Source organism: Anoplopoma fimbria, chromosome 15, assembly GCF_027596085.1.
Source record: "Anoplopoma fimbria isolate UVic2021 breed Golden Eagle Sablefish chromosome 15, Afim_UVic_2022, whole genome shotgun sequence".
NCBI lineage: Eukaryota > Metazoa > Chordata > Actinopteri > Perciformes > Anoplopomatidae > Anoplopoma > Anoplopoma fimbria.
In genome coordinates this window covers 6,466,390-6,485,749 of record NC_072463.1, presented here as the reverse complement: position 1 = coordinate 6,485,749, position 19,360 = coordinate 6,466,390, and the positions used below count along the sequence as shown (strand labels likewise).

General features: G+C 37.4%; 2 protein-coding genes across 2 annotated transcripts; both read right to left on the bottom strand.

Annotated features, from left to right (window-relative positions):
• Nucleotides 1-372: 372 nt before the first annotated feature.
• Nucleotides 373-8,261, bottom strand: LOC129103703 (coiled-coil domain-containing protein 162-like). Its single transcript, XM_054614289.1, has 16 exons — nt 8,253-8,261; nt 7,963-8,162; nt 7,266-7,404; nt 7,053-7,173; nt 6,845-6,954; nt 6,264-6,413; nt 5,986-6,033; nt 5,262-5,429; nt 4,641-4,793; nt 4,254-4,388; nt 3,260-3,412; nt 2,257-2,466; nt 1,524-1,644; nt 1,355-1,408; nt 949-1,106; nt 373-531 (listed from the first exon to the last, which is right to left on the bottom strand). Exons 1-16 carry the CDS (start codon nt 8,259-8,261, stop codon nt 478-480), a joined length of 1,983 nt encoding a protein of 660 aa, XP_054470264.1. The 3' UTR covers nt 373-477.
• A 5,359-nt stretch (nt 8,262-13,620) lies between these two features.
• Nucleotides 13,621-18,819, bottom strand: LOC129103702 (uncharacterized; the record flags this gene model as incomplete). The annotated part of the gene is made up of 10 exons (XM_054614288.1): nt 18,736-18,819; nt 17,703-18,023; nt 17,227-17,427; nt 16,554-16,675; nt 16,216-16,444; nt 15,931-16,133; nt 15,110-15,262; nt 14,836-14,929; nt 14,624-14,758; nt 13,621-13,674 (listed from the first exon to the last, which is right to left on the bottom strand). Coding segments are annotated over exons 1-10 (1,596 nt in total), but the record flags the coding sequence as incomplete, so codon positions are not given.
• Between the last annotated feature and the right edge of the window lie 541 nt (nt 18,820-19,360).

Sequence of the window (19,360 nt, the reverse complement as noted above, 5' to 3'; positions counted from 1 at the left end):
GTTCTTGGCATTTTTTTTGACATACTATATATATATTATAATTTATTTTTGGCAACTTTTCTGACTCATGCTATGACAATTTACTGGACATAAATTTTTTGAGAGAAATGCATTCATTATTCTGAAGACCTAAAGGCTTTAAGAAATGGTCAGCAGTAAAATCAAATTAAAGCTCTTTGTAGAAAAAAAAAAGTACAATCCAAATAATGGACTGACACAATACCTTGTTTTATGTGACATTTTATTTTCTATTGATATAAATTATGTATCATTACTCATTACTTTATTAATATCCTAGCTTTTAAAATAACAAATATGTTAACAAATATGACTTGTTAACTCACAACTGCAGAACTTACAGTAACTCCTGAGATTTAAGTGAATCAAAATTCAAATGAGAAACCACAGGGAACGTCAAACAGCAGCTAACTTGGTAAACAAGTTGGTGTTGATTTACAAAACAACCACGGATGAATCTCACAGGTCTGGTAACATCGTCTCAGCAGTCATGACACGCAGACGAGAGCCTTCCTGAAAGAACAACAAAGGATTGTTATCAACAAAGATATTATACAATGATTTTAGAAATTCTTTTGCTATTTACTACAACATGCTGTACTGTGACTTTTTTTATATTATGGGAGACAAACTATGACTTCTTATGTAATTTAGAATGACAAGCTTTACTATGACTTTTTGTGGGGAATTTTTATGACATACTATACTATGACATTTAAAAAAGTTAAAGCATACTATGCTTTGACCATTAGGAATTATTTATGACATACTAAACTGACTGTTTATGGTATTTTTTAAATAATACTATCATTATTTTTTATTACATACTATACTATGACTTTTATGGTATTTTAATGACATTTGTTATGGCATACTATGCTTTTAATGACATACTTATTAAAATACACTGTATTTCTCAGGCTAACTCACTGATTTAGGTCTTTCTATTCCTGTGTTAGAGTGGCTCTTGGCTGTTTCTGCTCTCTGTTGTCGTGGCTCTGTAGCAGAGCCTGAAAGTATGGCGTAGTTTGTGAGACTGCCAAGCTGCAGGGTGGACTGCTGCTGCTGCTGAGTGGCCCTGTGCAGACCTGAGACAGAAATAGAGCAGAGACTGATTCTTACTGCTCCAAACACTGCTTGGTGAACATACAATGATTGGATTCAAAATGTCATCATAAAATGTATGAGTATCTGGATGACATGATGGTCTTAATTTTACTCCTGAACTGCATGAGCAGCTAGAAATCAAGGTATAACTCACAAGATTTATTGCAAATGATCTGCTTCACTGCTCTGAGATGAAGGTAAGACTAAGATACTGTGGTTGGTACATTACCTGCTGAGGAACTCAATCTACTGACTGACAGCTTATAATAAGTTCTGCTTTGCCCTAAGATAGAATAAGGAGAGAAATGTCAAAATATTTAAAGCAAATAGAGTAACTTTAGTGAAACAGAAACTAGCCAGTGTGGAGAGGCAAATCGTCTTCCTCTGTTGATGTGTACCTGTTGTAGAAGTGCACCTGGAGAAAGCTGCTTCCATGTCAGTCACCTGGTTCTGCAGTCTGTCCACTTGCTGAAAGGCTTCTTGTTTGATGCTGAGCTCCTGTTGTAGCTGTCCCCTCACCTAGATCCGCAAAACAACAGGTGCAGCAGAAAATATTAAGTTAGAGGTATATTTTTTTTATTATTTGACCAGTTGATCTGCAACTTTGTTCCAGACAAAAATGTCTCAACAACTATTTGATGCATTGCTATGATTTTTTTTTTACGGAGATTCGTCAATAATAATTAACAAATGACAAGAGCATCTTCTCTGCCTCTGTGTTTCAGTGACTGTAGAAAACAATCATTTATATTAAAAAAATGTAAATCAAATTAGATTTTATGGTATTTGAAGTCCTTTTTTTCCTTCATAATTTTTTTGCATAACCAACTAAATGTTTCAGATAAACAGGGTTGAGAAATGTCTCCTACTTCTTAAGATACATAACAATTGGATTATTCGAAAGGTGCATTGTCGGAAAAAAGCCTTTTTAGTATCTACTTATTCACTATTTCCGAAGCTTATTATGGAGGAAAGTTTGTGTCTTCAAATGATCAAATTATTATTTTTTTTTTTCACAGAACAATTTTAATGTTATTATTTGCCTGACAACAAAAAACACTCTTCTTCTCAGTCTGTAACAATTTGTGCACACATTATTCTGTCACAGTAAAAATAATATTATTTACAAACCTGTCGAATCTCTTTGGCACTGCGTTGTCGGTGTAACTGGTTCATCCTGCTGCCTCTGTCCAGCTGCTCGCTGAGCTCCCTGAGCCGTCTCTCTCTGTCCTCCATGGCCGCTCTCATTTGTTCCAGGCCCTGCACTCGATAGCCGTCCAGCTCCTGCCTGCTGCGGGCCTCCTGTGCAGACTGATGTCTGGCCACCTGGAGCTCCTCGGTCTGTGTATCGGGGGGTATTTAGTGAATACATAAAGGCTGCACTTACCAGCTTCAGAGTTCCTTTGCTTCATGAAAACCTCAACCGAGGTGAAAAGTCAAGCCAATGCTAAAGTGCCTTAAACCTTAAAAAGTGCCTAATGGTCATCAGTGGACGATTCCTCTGGCTGCAAAAATAAGTGGTTGTATACAAGTCTGAGAAAATGACCATACTTCTCAGTTGATTTTTCACCTCAGTAAACATTGTTTCAAGTCTTTTTCAATACAGCATGATGTTTTAATTGTAAGTTATGCTCCCATTGTGAGTAAATTTAAAACATTTCTGACATTTTACAGAGCAGCAATTAATCTATAAATTGCTTAAAGTAGTAGATTAATTGATAATGAAAATAATTATTTGTTGCAGACGTAAGATCTGACAGCACAGCACATTTTCTATTTAATAATCTTTCTAGGTTCATTTTAAAGATACCATTCCTGCACCCAAAAGTGCCCTAAATCCACAAGTTTCCTTTGAGCTGTTAATGTTAAAAAACTTTAGATAGTTCCCCATCAAGATGCAAAAGAGAGCAGGATAGTACCTATTAAATCAGGATAATTTGAAGACACAAACTTTCCTCCATAATAAGCTTCAGAAATAGTGAATAAGTAGATACTAAACCTTGTGGTTTTAAATAAATTGTCATGTCATAAACATGTTAACAGTTAACATCTTTCTAAAACTACATTATAGAAATCTAACTGCATGTAGGTTTGCTCTACAGTTGATGTTCGTGTTTGGGCAGCAGTGAGGTACCTTCCTGCTGAGCAGCTTCTTGGTGCTGCTGCACTCGGCTTGACAGCAGGTCAACACCTTCCTCGCCTCCTCCAGCTCCTCCTGCAGGATTAATACCTCTTCCTCTGACGTCATCTTCACTCTGAGGGTCTCGCTGCGACAGCTAATCTCCCTCTGGACAAGATAAAAAATGTTATAACCATTAAAAATAGTATGTCAAATATTTGGCAGTAAGATAAATAGAAAAATGCTCAGACACAATTAGGATAAAGATTATTTGAAAAGTTTATATTTTTGTGAGGGACAAATATGGAGTGAGAATTATCACAAATAAGATATCTGAAGAGTCAAAAGTATAATTTAATGCATACATAAAAAATAAATCTCTAAGCAACATTTTTTAAATGTTGCAGAAAAAGACGATGCTTTATGTATGGTCCTTCACTTCAAATTAGTTAGTTTAATCAATAATAATTTGAAGAACAAGTATTTTAGACTCACTTTTCATATCAACAAGAACAAAAAATGTCTTGAGGTATAAAACCATATAATAGTATGCCATAAAAAATGTCCAAAAATGAATAGTAAAGTATCTCATAAAAAGTTGAAAAAGAAAATCTCAAGTAATTGTACAGTATGTCATAAAATAATGCCAAAATCTGTTATGGAAAAAAAAGAATTAAAAAAGGCCTTGTATAGTATGTCATAGAAATGTAAAAAAAAATCTAAGCATAAAATGTGAATTACATAATGGAAAAAGTGTCACTTTCTCAACGGATTGCATAGGGTTAAGGGGAAAGTTAAAACTTATTTTAAGCAGTTAGGCATATTAACCTTTTGACCATATATTAAATTATCGTTGTGACATTATCAGATATTACAAAAATAAAATGGATCAAAGCTAACTTCATAAGAGCGTGTACACAGACAGCAGACACAAGCTTTCAATTCCAGATGTTCACACATTGTCGGCTCTGTTGAAGTTGATTTCTGACTATTGAATATTCCTGCTGACCTGCTGAGTTTGAAGCAGCTGGCGGTGAAGTTTCTCCTGGTCGGCCGCCTGCCGCCAGCAGCTCACAGCCTTCTGTTTACAGAGCAGAGCAGTCAGCCGGCTGTTCTCCAGGCTCAACTCATGGACTTCTTCTTTCTGACAAAAACAGGGTCGACACACTGGTGAGTTTAGAACGGTCATGAGATGGAAGTTAAAAATGGTTTTGAACATCTCAAACACTGACAGTCTTAACACATGAACGACTTTGTGAGTTAAACGGTATTTTTTAAAGTAAAATGAATCACATTCAATTCTTGCATGAAAAAAATGCTTTGTTTTTATAAGCTACTGTACACTATATTTCCATTTGTAAATCCAGATTATTTCACTATTTTAGCCTTACTGTACCTTCAATTGTGTGAGTGTGAGTCCATCATTGTCTTTGGTGCAGCCGTACTTCTTCTTGAGTTTGATGAATCGGTCGACTCCTTCGCGTCTTACTCTGCTCACAATCTCACCCACATCCTGCTCCATCTGACGGTGGTACTCGTCAAGCTTGGCCTGAGATACAGTGAGGACAAACAAAAGTTTTAACGAGCTCAAAGAATGCATACGAATAAAAAATAAGATGCAACCTGGGAACTGGATGCAGTCTACACACAACCATCATTTAATAGAACAAACTTACTTTTGCACATGACAGCTTTAACACAGGTCTTACATGAAGGAAAGCTTTTTAAAAAAGTATTGTTTTATAGTATTAACAATGTAAAAAAATACTTTAAACATAGAATGAGTCTTAACTAATTGAGTCATATGCACCGTAAACCAGTAAACAGTTAGAGATAATAATAATAATAATAATAATAATCAATCCTTTATTAGTATGATATGTCTGTCATTGCTGCAGTATGATATGTCTGTCATTGCTGCAGATTTATATGAATTAGTTTGCAAAAAATATTTGTAATACTATATTTACGTTATTTGAATATTTTTTAGTTAAATGTTTAAGATCCAATTTCTCACCTTTAGCTGGATGCAGGTGGAGAAAAGGTGTCGGACCAAAGGGTCGTAGCGTTCTTTAAATTTGAGACTGAGCTGCTCCTCTAGATTTCTCCTCTCTTCTTCCAGGTGAGCGACTTGAGCCTGCAGCGCTGAGATCTCCAGCATCATCCCACGACACACAACGTCCACCTGTGGAACAACCACAATGTTTATATTTAGGGAACATACTTGTTTGCCTGATTTCAGATGGGACTTGTTGATACAGTGAGTTTAAGAGGGTTTTCTGTCATGAAAAGCTGGACGAGGGGAAAAACCAAAGCCATTAGGATTCATCCTCTGGATACCATGAATATCTGTAATGTTTGGGAACAATACAATATAAAAGCTACCAATATAAACTATATTATTTTTAATGAAAAGGCAATAATTGGCAAGATACACACACTTCTTTTTACTGTGTTTGTCACCCAGATTAATTTCCCTTCACCGTCGACATTTCTTGAGCCATGCTGCTATTGTGGCTAAGTTCCTTTAAGTAAAACACTTAATTTCCCAGCTGCCTCTGTTGAGCTGCTTTCTGGCTAAATACAGCAGAAAACACACATGTGTGAGCACAAAGCAGCTCAGCACAAATCCACAAAGTGAGAACAAACATCAGATGGGGATTTTAATCACTTCATCTCACATCATTTTTCCTGTTTCCCACATATGAGCCACAAAAGTAATTTGCAATTACAGTAGTTACCTCTTTGTGTGAGTCGCTTGTCTGAGACTCCTTAAGATTCTTTATATCCTGAGGTAAAAATACAAAAGAATTATACAACGCATTACAGAATAATAAAGTTGTGATTCTATGAGTCATAAACCTGTAGAAAATTATCACATATGCAAATAAATCACCAAGCAAAAACAAATCTACTTCAACTAAAAGTTAGTTATAAAATATTAAATAAGAAGATGTCTCCATAAGCAGCTAATAAAATACACTTTATTATGGGATGGGGTGATATTCCACACATGTACCTGTTCTCGCTCATACAGGAGCTGAGTCTCCTGCTGCAGGATCTGTTCATAAAACTGCGAGTAAAGCAGAAAGCTGCGACGCTCTCGCTCCGTCAGAGAACAGCCGAGGTGAGTGAGACACTGCTGGAGGTGATGCTGAGAAACCCTGAGCTGAAGCATAGAAACACACAGGAGTGTTATGAACCAGCATGGAAACATCTGTACAGTGAACGTAACGATATTTGTAAAGGAGCAAATGTAAGAGTAGAGGAGTTATAGCTTCTAGTTACCTCAACAAAACTGCAATTAGTTATTGAATCTAAGAGATTATCTTTCATCACAATACTTTTTAACATTCATAAAGATAAGAAAAGGAGGTGAAAATAAAGGAAATGTTTCTTTTTTTAACAATTTTATGTTTCTCACTTTCACAAAATCATCTTCAGACGTAAAACAGTAATTTCTTAACTTATTTTCACAAATATCTGTATTAGGAAAACATATTCTCCATCTAAGATAATTCAGTTTAGCATGTTATTAGTAGGTATTTGCATTAAGATATATTGTGGTTATCGTGCATCATTATATGGCCGACAGGTTACCTCTCCCTCCGCCTCTTCAGCTCCCTCCATCAGCTGCTGGATGAATGTTTCAACAATCTGCGGCCGCTCGGGGGTCAAACTGTACTTCAGGGGTGTTTTCTTCCACAGCTCTGACCACACACAGAATATTTAATTGTAACTGCAATTTCATGATTTTCTCCTCATATTTATTCAGTTATTAAAGGTACATTTGATTTTTTTGGTGTACCTGTAGGGAGTCCTGTGTCCTGCCGAGTTCGCTCTGAAACCACCAGCGTCAGCTCTCTGCTGATCCTCCTCTGAACCGCTCGGATCATGTCACACTCGATGCTCTCCAGCAGTATGTGAAGCTGAGAGGATGACGGTATTTTTTACAAGGTAATGAGGGTTTATTACAAATACACAAGGCAATAGTTTATGCAGTGACGTAGTTGTACTCTACCTGATAGGCTTTTAAATCAACCTCTGAAGCTCCAGGTGGAGGCAGGAGAGCCTGGCTGCCAGATATTAGGACCTCATAGTCCCGCTCATTACCCATTTGTTGAGCCAGAGCTCTCATACTGGGGTAAAAGATTTCAGCTCTGTAAAAGAAGCACAGACAATTTAAATAAGGGATTAAATAGTGTATTTAAAACAAATGGGCACCAGATGTTAAGAAGTAGAGATTCATTGTTCAGTACGACAAGGTTCTTAAAGTAGCTGTTCTGTCGCTTTTGATCATATCACATGAGCTTCATCAGAAGATGGAGTTTAAAGAACAGAACAGAACAGACATTAAATTGAAGTCCTCAGAAAAAAAACGAGATTTCCAAAAGTCCATGACAAATGGAAAGAGATTTCCAAAAGTCCATGACAAATGGAGACATAATGAAGAAACTGTGATACGATTGAAATCTTCCAGAAGAGCCACTAAATTAAACTTGTTGTTAAACTGTTTTGTAACAATATTTAGTGAGATTTTAAAATTTTCATTACAAAAAATAAAGTATGAAAGGAACCATTATTATTGAAGCAGACACTGAAAAAGATTAATAAATAAAGCAAATATAATGCCTTTTTATTATATTGGTGGCTGCTATCTGGTGTAAGGTAAGCAAAGCTACACAAAGTTGTCTGAATGTTATAAAATCCCACAGTACCTGTAGAGTTTCACAAACTGCTGATACAGACTGGGCGTCCTGAACGTCTGAACACCCAAACGTCTTTGAGTCCAGATCTCCTTGAACACCTGAAGCTGCTTCGTCAGCAGGAGGAAACCTCTCAGCACAGACTGGACTCTGACTGGATCCTGAAGAAGAGGAACAGACGCACAAGTCTCCCTCTTCTCTTCTTCAGCTTCCTAAAACAAACACAAAACATAGTTACATAACATGACAGACAATAATAGAGTTATGTGGATTCAAAGCCATAAGCAGAATTGTAAACCCACTAACATCATTATTTACATTATTCATTTACAGAATGTCTTGTTTGGCTGCTTTCCCATAAATTGCAATTCATAAACAGTCTTTTACTTCATCAGGTTTTCCATTGTGCTGAAGGTCATCCTCGTTGCCATGGATACGAACAGGCTCCGCCTCTCTTTCACTGTTCAGGACGTCCTCCATGAGCAGAGACACACCGAGGATTGCTGCGTTGGCCTGCAGTCTGCTGCGATCGCTCAGACCACTCAGACACAGCTGCACACAAACACAACTCATCTGTGTTCATTTTCTGTAGTATAACTTGTTTGTTTGTTTATTTAGGTCTCTATAAAGAGACACCCAATAAATAAGAGTTGTTTTACATCCTTCTAATTCAGCTTCTAATAGATGTAGCTCAATATTTCAGGCAACACTTAACAATAATTTGAAGTAAAATCAAGTGTTATGTATTTTGGGGGAAAATAGAGTGAGTATAGGTACAAACTAGAGTTACCACCTTGCCGTTTATTGCCTACAACAACCAGTCAAGTCTTAGTTTACTTCCATGTCTGTACAAATATCATCACTTCTTCATTTTATCCTATTAGACGTTGTGTGAACTTGTCATAATTGGCATATCAATCAATGAAGTGTGGCCAAAAATGTGTTTTCCAAAAAAAATCTTTCTTTTTTAAAGAGATTTTCTGGGGCATTTCTGCCATATTTGACAGTGAGTATGACAGACGGGATGGCAGTGAAGAAATAGGGGATGACATGCACGAAAAAAAACTGTGGTAAAGACCTAGCTTTTATAGAAAGTGCTCAATACGGTAAGCTAGCAGAGTGCCCAATGACAAAATTCTAACCAGTTCATCCTTGAGTCCAAGTGCATGTTTGTGCAAAATTTAAAGAAATTCTGTTTAGGTGTTTCTGAGATATCGCGTTCACAAGAATGGGACACACACATCCCTTTGAACCTGTAATCATTCTTGCATCCCAAAATACTAAAATCTAAAACATAACTTGCAATGGGTCTGAATGGGCTCAGCATGTTTCATCATAATATTTCTGTTAAATAATGAGATATCTTGTGTACAACGTTGACACTTAGTAACTTCCGCTAATAGCAAACCTTCATCACGTAGTGAACATGATTGTGTGTTTATTTAGAAGCAACCTCTGTGCTAGAAATGATATAATTGATGCAAATAAGGGGTCATTTTGTCCTGATGATATTTCAAGAGGAAACAAAGTAATTAGGATATTTCCCTCAAGTTTCATTGCCATGTGGCCCATGGAGAAACCTTACATTGCCATCTTTAGGTAAATACCATGAACAGGTAAAAACATATGAACCTGCATGCAGTACTCGATGGGAGGAACGTCCCAAACATCCACAGGCAATAATCCATGACAGGCTATGAAACTCCTCCATGGAAACATCCTCTGTGCCTGCAGATGAAACAACACCAACACAATAAAATAGATTTCCCATCAACATAACATGTAGTATTTTACACTTTAAACTGATATATGATATTATGAACCTGACAGCCTTGAGCCTCTAGAGGTGGAGGAACAGGCAGCGTGAGACTGAACATGTGAGTCTGGACGCCGTCACTCAGCAGGGGGAGGGCGGTCGCCATGTTGTCACTCACACTCCGGTAAGAGGCAACATCACCAGAGGAGAGGAACTCCTCCCTGAAACATGACGGAGAGGGAAAAGTCTGACCATTCATTTATTTATTTAAAAGATGGAGTTATTAAAGAAAGGAAAGGAAATGTGATGTTGAGGTTTATTGTCAGCTCCTTAACCTCTAGGCCATCCCAACAGTATAACATCTCATGCAATATTAGGTGTTAAAAAAACGACCTGTTTACATCAACCAACTGTTTTATAATAATGTTTACCACTACTTTGTTACTACCAGGTTTGTATAAAGATCAATCTGGAAATTGTAGCTCGCCCTTAAGCAAAAAGGAAATGGGACGATACGAAGCTTATTTAGGATTTTGTAAAGATCTTACTCATTTTGAGTTGTATTCAAGACTGTTGTATTGTGGCATGGCATCAAGAGATATGTCTTTTTGTGAAGGATTAGTGGGAAAAATTGCAAATCCATTAATGCTCCAAAAGGTCGTAAGAAGCACATCTAAATGGAGACAGTAGACATGAGGACATACCAAATAAAGAAGCAAGAAAAGAAATAACATCTGCACAAGTGCCTTTATGTAATTTTTGATGGAAACTGAGTGAGGGCAGAGAGAGATGGAATTGATCCACATGGATAACCTCCACGATGAAGAGTCTTCACTCCTCACTGACCTGATGAGGTGTCTCACAGCGGAATCAAACTGCAGGAGGACGACCTGCCGGCGCAGCTGCAGCAGACGGCCGACAGACTCCGGGCTGCTGGGATCAGCCAGACGGTCGACCTGACGCTGGAGCTCCAGCAGCTCCGCTCCTGTGCAGCATAGAGGAGGACACATACATGTAATGGGATAACTGGGATTGATTGTCAATATACTGGGTAAATTGGTCTTTTGTTACATAGTGAATATTACCTGGTCAGTGAACTGAAGCTGAGATTCATTTGATGTTCTTAACTGACTATGAAAGTTAAGTTATTTTATGTATTTATGCCAAAAGAGGTTTTCACTTACAAGGAATTTGCTTTGCTGCTTTGATGCATAGACAAGACACGTAAATATAGAATAGAAAAAATGACAATAAAGAATTAAAAATATATATATTTTAAAAGAAATATGTACATTGGAACTATTTCAAATGAAAGAGCTAGGCCGGAATGGGCAAAAATATGATCCAGAGGATGTGCAAAGGTTTACAGTATTAAGACTAACTAGAATTACCAAAAAGATTCAAAGATTCAAAGATTTCATCACTTCATCATATTATCATATTAGACATTTGTTTGAATTTGTCACTTTTAGCAAATTCATTCTTAAGTTATGGCCCAAAAAGTTTTGTAAGGTCACAGAGACATTGACCTTTGACCTTTCTCTACCAAATTCTAATCAGTTCATCTATGAGTCCAAGTTGATGTTTCGTTTCGGGACAGATGGACGGACAACCCAAAAATGAAAAAGGTAAAAAGAAATTGCAAAATATTTTACTATAAGTGTTATATATTTCTATATATGAACAGGTTTGAAGGTTTGTGTAGAAGATCCACGTACCGATGCCTTCAGTGCCTCCCCAGTCAGCTACAAGTGATCCCGTTGCGTCCCGTCCTCTCCTGCAGCTACAGGACTCTTCTGTGTTTCCCAGTCTGGAGAAACTAACCAGGTAACAAACGATGTCATGAAGAGCTGAAACGATGTGCAGAGTGAGATGGAGAGCTTCACCACACGCCTGCTGAAATCAGAGCAACAGAGGGGCAAAATATTTTTTACAAAAAAGTACAAATAAATTCTAAAAGTTCAGACCCTGAAGATTATGTGAGAAGTGAATTAAAGACACGTGTGATGTTTACTACGTGTGACTACAAAAGAAAGCACTAAAATGCTACAAACAAAACACACTATGAATTCAAAATGATTAATGGTCTTGAGAGAAGCATGAAAGAGAAAGCAGCTAAATTCATAATGTGTTGTGTTGCTGTATTAAGAGTCTCAATGATGAGTTTAAGAATCTCACCGAAAAATTTCTGAACATGTGAAGCACCTCAGAGAAATGGGGGATGTACCACAAGTTGAGGAGGGTTGTGCCGTCTGCAGACAACAACTGTTCCGGCCGACGCTGAAAGGTCCTAATTGGGGAGAAAAATGGCTTTGCATGTTAGTAATGCCTGCACACTGACTCTAAGCCGCCACGTATTCATGTCCCCCAAATATTCAACACACCTACTCTTTACTCTTTAAAGCCAGAGGCATTCAATTTCAAATAAAACATTGAAAAAATGTTTGTACATTTAGATGTTTTTATGGCTTTCCATAGTCTTGAGCAGAAAATATATGTATCGTGAGTGTACATTAAGAGACAATTGTTATTATTTTTTTATAGAATCTACCATATTTACATGATTATCCCATAAACCTCTGCTCTGTATGTTATACATGCTTGACGATTGCACTGCATCTTTCAATTATTATACTATATTATCCTGGTTTTGCACACTAAGACACCACTAACTTTTCCACTACCCAAATTCCCACTATAACCAAAGTTTATTTTTGCACTATAAGTCATATTAAGCATATGACATCAACATTACATATGTGTGTGTATACATGTATATGTTTATATATGTACATGTTACTGTATATCTTTCTTGAAAAAAACATTTCCTTTTTATTTATTCCTTCAGTGCTACTTTTATATACTTTGCTCTATTTTATTCTATTCCATTTCAAATATTTGAATATTTGTTTATTTATGTGAAAAGTAGAGGGAGATACAAATTAGTTAATCGTGCAGTCCTGTATGTAATAATGACAATAAAGCTGAACCTTGTTGACACAGACTAATAGTTAGTGTATGTTTACAGACAAATATTCTGAATATGTGTGGAGATTTTCTGGTGTAGTACCGTTTGGGTTACATATGTATTTAATAGGATTCTTTTTTTTGTGTTCATCATAGAAGCTTTCAGGCTGCGGGTATATTTATGAATGTGGGAGCCTTTTTAAAACTTCTAACTTACAACTTAATAACACATTATATTCAAGCTGGTTGTACCTTGGATCAGGGCGAGGGTTGACTCTTGAATCCAAAATGACTTTGGGATCGTTGGGTTGCCCAATCGTGAAGTGGGACTGACGGACGGAGGGGATTTCATCCAACAGGACTGTTAGACTGTGATAATATGCCACAATCTGCGCTCTCACACAATACTGAGATATCTGTGTGCTGAATCTGTGGAAATAAAAATCAAACACAGAATTTACCTCCAACATGTTCTTATCTAGCGTGACATACAAGGAAAGACTTGTAACAGAGGGAATGTTTTTCATGGACATACTTCTTGAGAAAGTCGACTATGAGGCTCCTCTTGATCTTTGCTGCTTCCTCCTGGGGTGTGAATACACTTTATTTTCATTTTACTTCACAGGCAGCCAATCACATTCATCATTGCGCTCAGTCACTCTGTTAAACTCACCGGGGTTTTTATAAGACCCCCCACGGCCTGTTTCTTCTTCACGAATGAATTCAGCATCTCATCACGCAGACCCACTTTTTCCAGCTGGATGGACACAAAAGCTTCCATAAGCCTGGAGTAACAAACGAGACTCTGTTTATTAAAGAGCCAGCACTAAAGCGCTGTTATTCATCACCAGTGGGGACAATCACCTCTCCTTGGTGGTGTTGGGAGTTCTTGCGGAGCCTTTGGAAAGTGAAGAGTTTGATTTTTCCTGCAGGTTGTTGATGTTACTTTCAGGTTTGGAGTCCAACTTCACATCTTTATCAGAATGAGGAGCGACTTTACTCTGGGAATAAATTGGAAAACAAAACTGAAATGACCTGAATTATTTGAACAGCAGTTTATTTATGTTTAAGCATTAACAATACCAGTGATGGAAGTAGTATTCAGATCCTGTACTTAAGTAAATAAGTAAATACATTCATGTAAAATATCTCCATTATAAGTAAAAGTCTATGTAGTATGCAGTATATTAGTATGTGATTTGAAACACTGCCTTTGAGTTGTTTTAATGTACTATTTATATTGTTTCTCGGACAAAATCTTTTATCTAGTTGTAGTAAAAATAACTTGGCAGTGAGATGAGACTTTTACTCTTAATATAACACTGAGAATCAAATGCACAAATCACTTTGAAAATTCAATTTTTCCCATTTTACTAATAAGTAAAAGAACAGAAGTATTATCATCAAAATATACTTAAAGTATCAAAGGTAAAAGTACTCGTTTTGCAGAAAAAAGTCCTATGTGACATGTATAAGATCATATAGATATTATAAGGTTGTGATGCATCAATGTGTTATCAAGGAGCTATTTTAATTACTTTATACACAGTTTGGCATTTAAATCCATTATTGTCTGGTTCACAGAGTCACAAGATGAATCTGAGGTGTCCTGAGATGATTAATGGGGAATGATTATATATTGATGATTATATTTTGGATTTTTTTTTGTGAAATATTGAATTGAGTTAAACTTCTCTGTGTGGTTATTGAATTGAATGGCTACTTAAATAAAACCAAGTGAGAAATTTTAAAGGAGAAATATATCTCTTGTGGAACTGCTAACAACTCCGAATCTGAAATGTGTAATAAACACACCGTTTTTTTTAAGTGGCCACAAGTCAAAAAGTTTGGAAACCAGTTGTTTAAAGTACAATATTTGAAATATGGTGAAGAAGAGGTACTTGTACTTCAGTAAAAGGTACTTCTCTCCATCACTGAACAAATACACACCTGAGCTGAAGACATCACACTCTCTGCTGCTTGACAAAGACAAACCAGCTTCACGGCACTTATCAAGGCGTTCTTCTGCGTCACCTGACAGGCCAGAGTCACCTGGAGGTTTTCTATACTCTGTTTGTTCATAAGCTATGAAGCAATAATAAATTCAGTCAGTAATAGGTTTATCGTTGGCTAACAAACCACAGCATTTCATTTCAACGTACATGAATGACTGCCTCCTCTGAGCTGAAGCTAAACCTCCCGATCTGGTTCTGGTCCAGTTCCTGGATGCTCAGAGGCAGCTGGGACGGCGTGAACCTGCAGCAGACGGAGCACTTTCATTCCCATTTAAACATACAAAAAATACAAATAACAGAGCACACAAGGAGAGGCAGGGCATGCATATTGTAAATCTGGTATGTCTGATTAACTGCAGGACAAATCCTAAAAAGTTGTAGTTAGAGTTTCTTTTTTAATTGGCCTCGTGTATTTATTTACCGGTCTACAGAGCTGTCATCTTCCAGTATCGCTGTGATAAAAACAGGCCTCTGCTCTGCTCTGTCTTTCTGCTCAGCGACCTCAAACTGCACCGGCCTCAGGTAGAGGTGGAACTCATCGAAGCCGAGCTCTGACGCCGCGTTTCTGTACAACCTGTGAAGAATTGTTGGATGTTACAGTCTGACATGATACTGAACCTCATGAATTACAATTTTGATTTCTGTATGAACTGAAATATTATCAGACCTTTGCAAACAAGGCAAATAATGCTTGGAGTTAACTTCAACATATAACTTACTGTAATGGAAGTTGTGAGTATGCCGGTGAAACATGTCTAGGGTTGTTTTCTGCTGTTATTTTTTACTAATATTTGGAATTAAATTACTCCATCCATGCACATTTTTCAGTTTTCTGCACCATATTGTGTTAGATCTAATTGGGTCTCATCAAGTATTCCATGTGTTTTTAAATAACTGTAAACTGTGGACAAAATGGAGACTGTACACATAAAAGAGGAAACTAAATGAGAAAAAGTAAAAAGTAAGAACCTTTTCATAAATTAATTTACATACGTGCTGAATTTATTCAACATTTAAAGATACTACTAGACAAGATGAATGTTAATGAATGTCATAATATACGTGAATAAACAAGAATACTATATTTGTATACTTGATCCATGTCCAGTAATACAGATGTATGTGAGAGCTGATGGTTTGCTTTTATGCTCAATCTAACCTAAAATCAAATCAAATGCACAGATCACATTGAAATTCCTGTTTTCCCCGGTGTGTTTGTGTGTGAGTGTGTGTTATCTTAACTGAGCCAGATGTGCGGTCTCTGAGGCCGACTCAAGCAGACGATGGCGGATGGTGACGAGCTCCAACAGCTTGGAGAAAGTTTCCACAGCATACAGCTGTTTCTCTCTTCCCAGCATCATATCCTTCTCCTCTGCAGAGCTTACCAACGACAGCCCCACCTTTGGGACCAGAACCGGGTCCTCAAAAAACACACCTGAGAACAACTGACGGTGGATAAAAAGAAGTTGAGACTTATTACCTTAAATTGATTTCAATTGGATTTCTGAGTGAATTAGAAAAACCTACATCCTTCTGTATCTGAGAGCTGTAGGCGGCTCCGAGTGAAGCCAGGTGGTTCCAGCGCTGCAGGGCCCTCTGCAGGAGCTTCTGTTGCAGGATGAGTGTCTCAGTGATGCCCGTGGCTCCGTGCAGCCGACAGAGCTCCGTGTGAGCCTGAACTAAACTGTGATAGACTGCAGAAGAGAGGCAGAGGGACGGATGAACCTCCAGCAGGAATGTGTTCATCAGTGCAGGGCTGCAAACACGACACAAGAAGGGGAACAAAGAGGTATTAAGACAACAAAATATGAATGAATAAATAAAAATACCAAATCCAGGGTAGTTAGACTACTGTGTTTACTTACCTGCTGCCTCCAAGTGAGACCAGATGTTTGGGAATGTATTTTGGCGGGAGACCAAAGTTGTGAGTGGAGCCTTTGCGGTCGTCACTCCAGATGCGTTGGAGGTATTGGCGCTGTTTTTCAATCTGACGAGACAAGACAAACGAGAAAAATCTGTCACAAGATGTAGGCTAAAGATTGCACTGAAAGGCAGGACTAAATTAAATGAGTCGTTTTAGTATCCAAGAGGAAATTTACAAGATTTGTTTAAAAAAATATATAATTTTTTCCAGAAAACACCAGTTATACGTTTGCCTGCAACTCACAAGTATTTTCATGATTGATTAATCTGCTGATTAGTTTCTTAATTAATATGTTAATAGTTTAAGTCATAAATTAGTCAAAAATGTAAATCAGATCTTCACGAGCCCAAAGTGAAGTCTTTAAATCTCTTGTTTTGTTCAAACAAAATTTTGAAACTGGAAGATATTTGATTGACGGTAATATAAGATATAAGAAACTGCAAATTTGTGAAGCTGGAACCAGCTAATATCTGACTGAAACGATGAATCATTTTAAAATGGTGGCAAATATATTTTTGTTCAATCCTCGAATCGATCAATTTACCAATTCAATACGTTTGCATTCTGCACATTCACACGTGAATACAATCTATTGCAAACTTTGTGTTTTTTACCTGATTGTCCAAAATGTCTCTGATCAGCTGCTGGTGGCTTTGCAGGCAGCCTATGTGAGCCCTGTAGACCTGAACAAAGTAATCCTGGTTCAGGTCCAGATGTGGTCTACTGTGCATGATGTCAGTAATAACTCGGGCCAGCGCAAACCTCTCCTCGGTCCCTGCTGCATGCTGGTAGGCCTCGTAGTAACAGTTCAAGAGCTGGAGGACGAGGAGAAAACTATTTACCTCACTTATAAACCTGATATATAAAAATGAAAAATTAAACAGACATATTTATGGTTAAGAGATGTGAAGAAAAAGATAAAAACTCATCCTATAAAATGTGATGAAAAGTGCTAAAAGTGCTTTTAAAACAGATATACTGTACATTCAGTGACTGATCATACAAAGCGAACAGTAAATGAGAAGACAGCCAACGCAGAGACGTGAAAAGCAACTAAACACATCCATAGTCTTCATCTTCATCACTGTACCTGCACTTTGCTCTCCAAAAACTCTGTCTCACACGTCCACAAGTCGAGCAGCACTGCCACACGGTCCACCTCGGCACCGGCCTGAGAGTGAATGTCTTCTGACGAGGTGGCGCTTCCCATTTTCTTCATCCTGTCTCTCTGGATGAAGCGTGAGCCGACTAGAAGAAGCTCGTCCTCCAGCTGCTGCAGGTCCTTCAGAGCGACGTTGTACACGATGTAGAAGCCCTTCTGGTCCTGAGTGTGGACCAACCGCTCCTCTGAGCTGTAGAAATCATGAAGGTTCTCCACCTCGGCAAACTCCATGAACTCTGAGCAACGGACCTGTGATAACAAGGAAAGTCATGATAGCACTTTCTTTGACGCCCATGTCTATAATGCTTAATAAACATACTTAGAATGTTTTATAATCTGCTTATAGCACTGTAAGATCATAGTTATAATCAATCATGAATATTCATAATAATTTATGACAACAATCAATACAATAATGACATAATGATTGTATTCTTATAAAGTTCAAGTATCATAATATTTTGTAATTGCTTGTCATGCCGACAATTTTCTGTATTATAGTTCCCATAGTTATTTTACATAGTGATTGTTTTATAATGCATTAGAATCAGTTATAAAGCTTTATAGTCTGATTATGAGTTACTCAAAGAGATCATTGTTTGCTTTAAATAAAGTGGAAAATATTATTATATCTAGAACAAAAACAACACACTTTTTTTTTTTAACTTTTCCTAAATCAAACAATGACCACTTAGAGTAAATAAGACCTTTTAATGCTATATAACAGTGAAAAGTATAATTACGCGGTATTATGAGCAGATTATAATGTATATATATGTATATATATATATATATATTTACATATATAATAATTATATTATCAATAAAACCATTGATAAAACCATCATAAAACTATATTCTGTAAAATAAACTTTGAAATGCTGTTTCTGCTCCCATAAATGCACAGCAGATAAAGACACCAGTCAAACATGTTGTCATGAGAACTGTCACATGTTCTTACCTTACAGTCAACGGGAGTGTTGTGGCCGTGCTGCTGCGAGCCGAGACCTCCTGCCTCCCCTCTTCCTCCTCTGGCTGCGTTCATCCAGCCGGTTTCCTCCGCTGTGCTGCACAGATCTCCCTCCTCCAGCTGCAGACCTGCCAGGTCAAAGGTCAAAGTCCTCTCCACAGAGCGCAGGTAGTTCAGCAGCCCAAGAGAGATGCGCTGTGGACAGGAGAATTTAAGAGAAATGTTTCTGATTTTTTCACTTTTTATTCTGCTGATTTATTAACATCATACCGTGATACCGTTTGCCTCACCTGCAGCTGTCTGAGTTTGAGATGACGCAGGTGAATCAGAGACAGGTAAGCACCTCTGGTTACGATGGGATCTGAGCTTCCTTCCTCCAAACTATCATCCAGACCCAGGAGCTGCAGGCTGTCCTCCAGAGAGCAGCTGTGTTTTGTAGAAGAAGCAAAGGCATAGGGAACTCGAGCTGAGTGAAAAGGATTTTCATTTTGAATGCTTATCACAAATTTCCAAAGACCAAGGTTACGTCTTCGGAATGCTTGTTTGTCTAACGGACAGTTATATATATAAAAAAAAGTTACATTTTCAATGATATAAAGCAGAAAAAGCAGTGCTA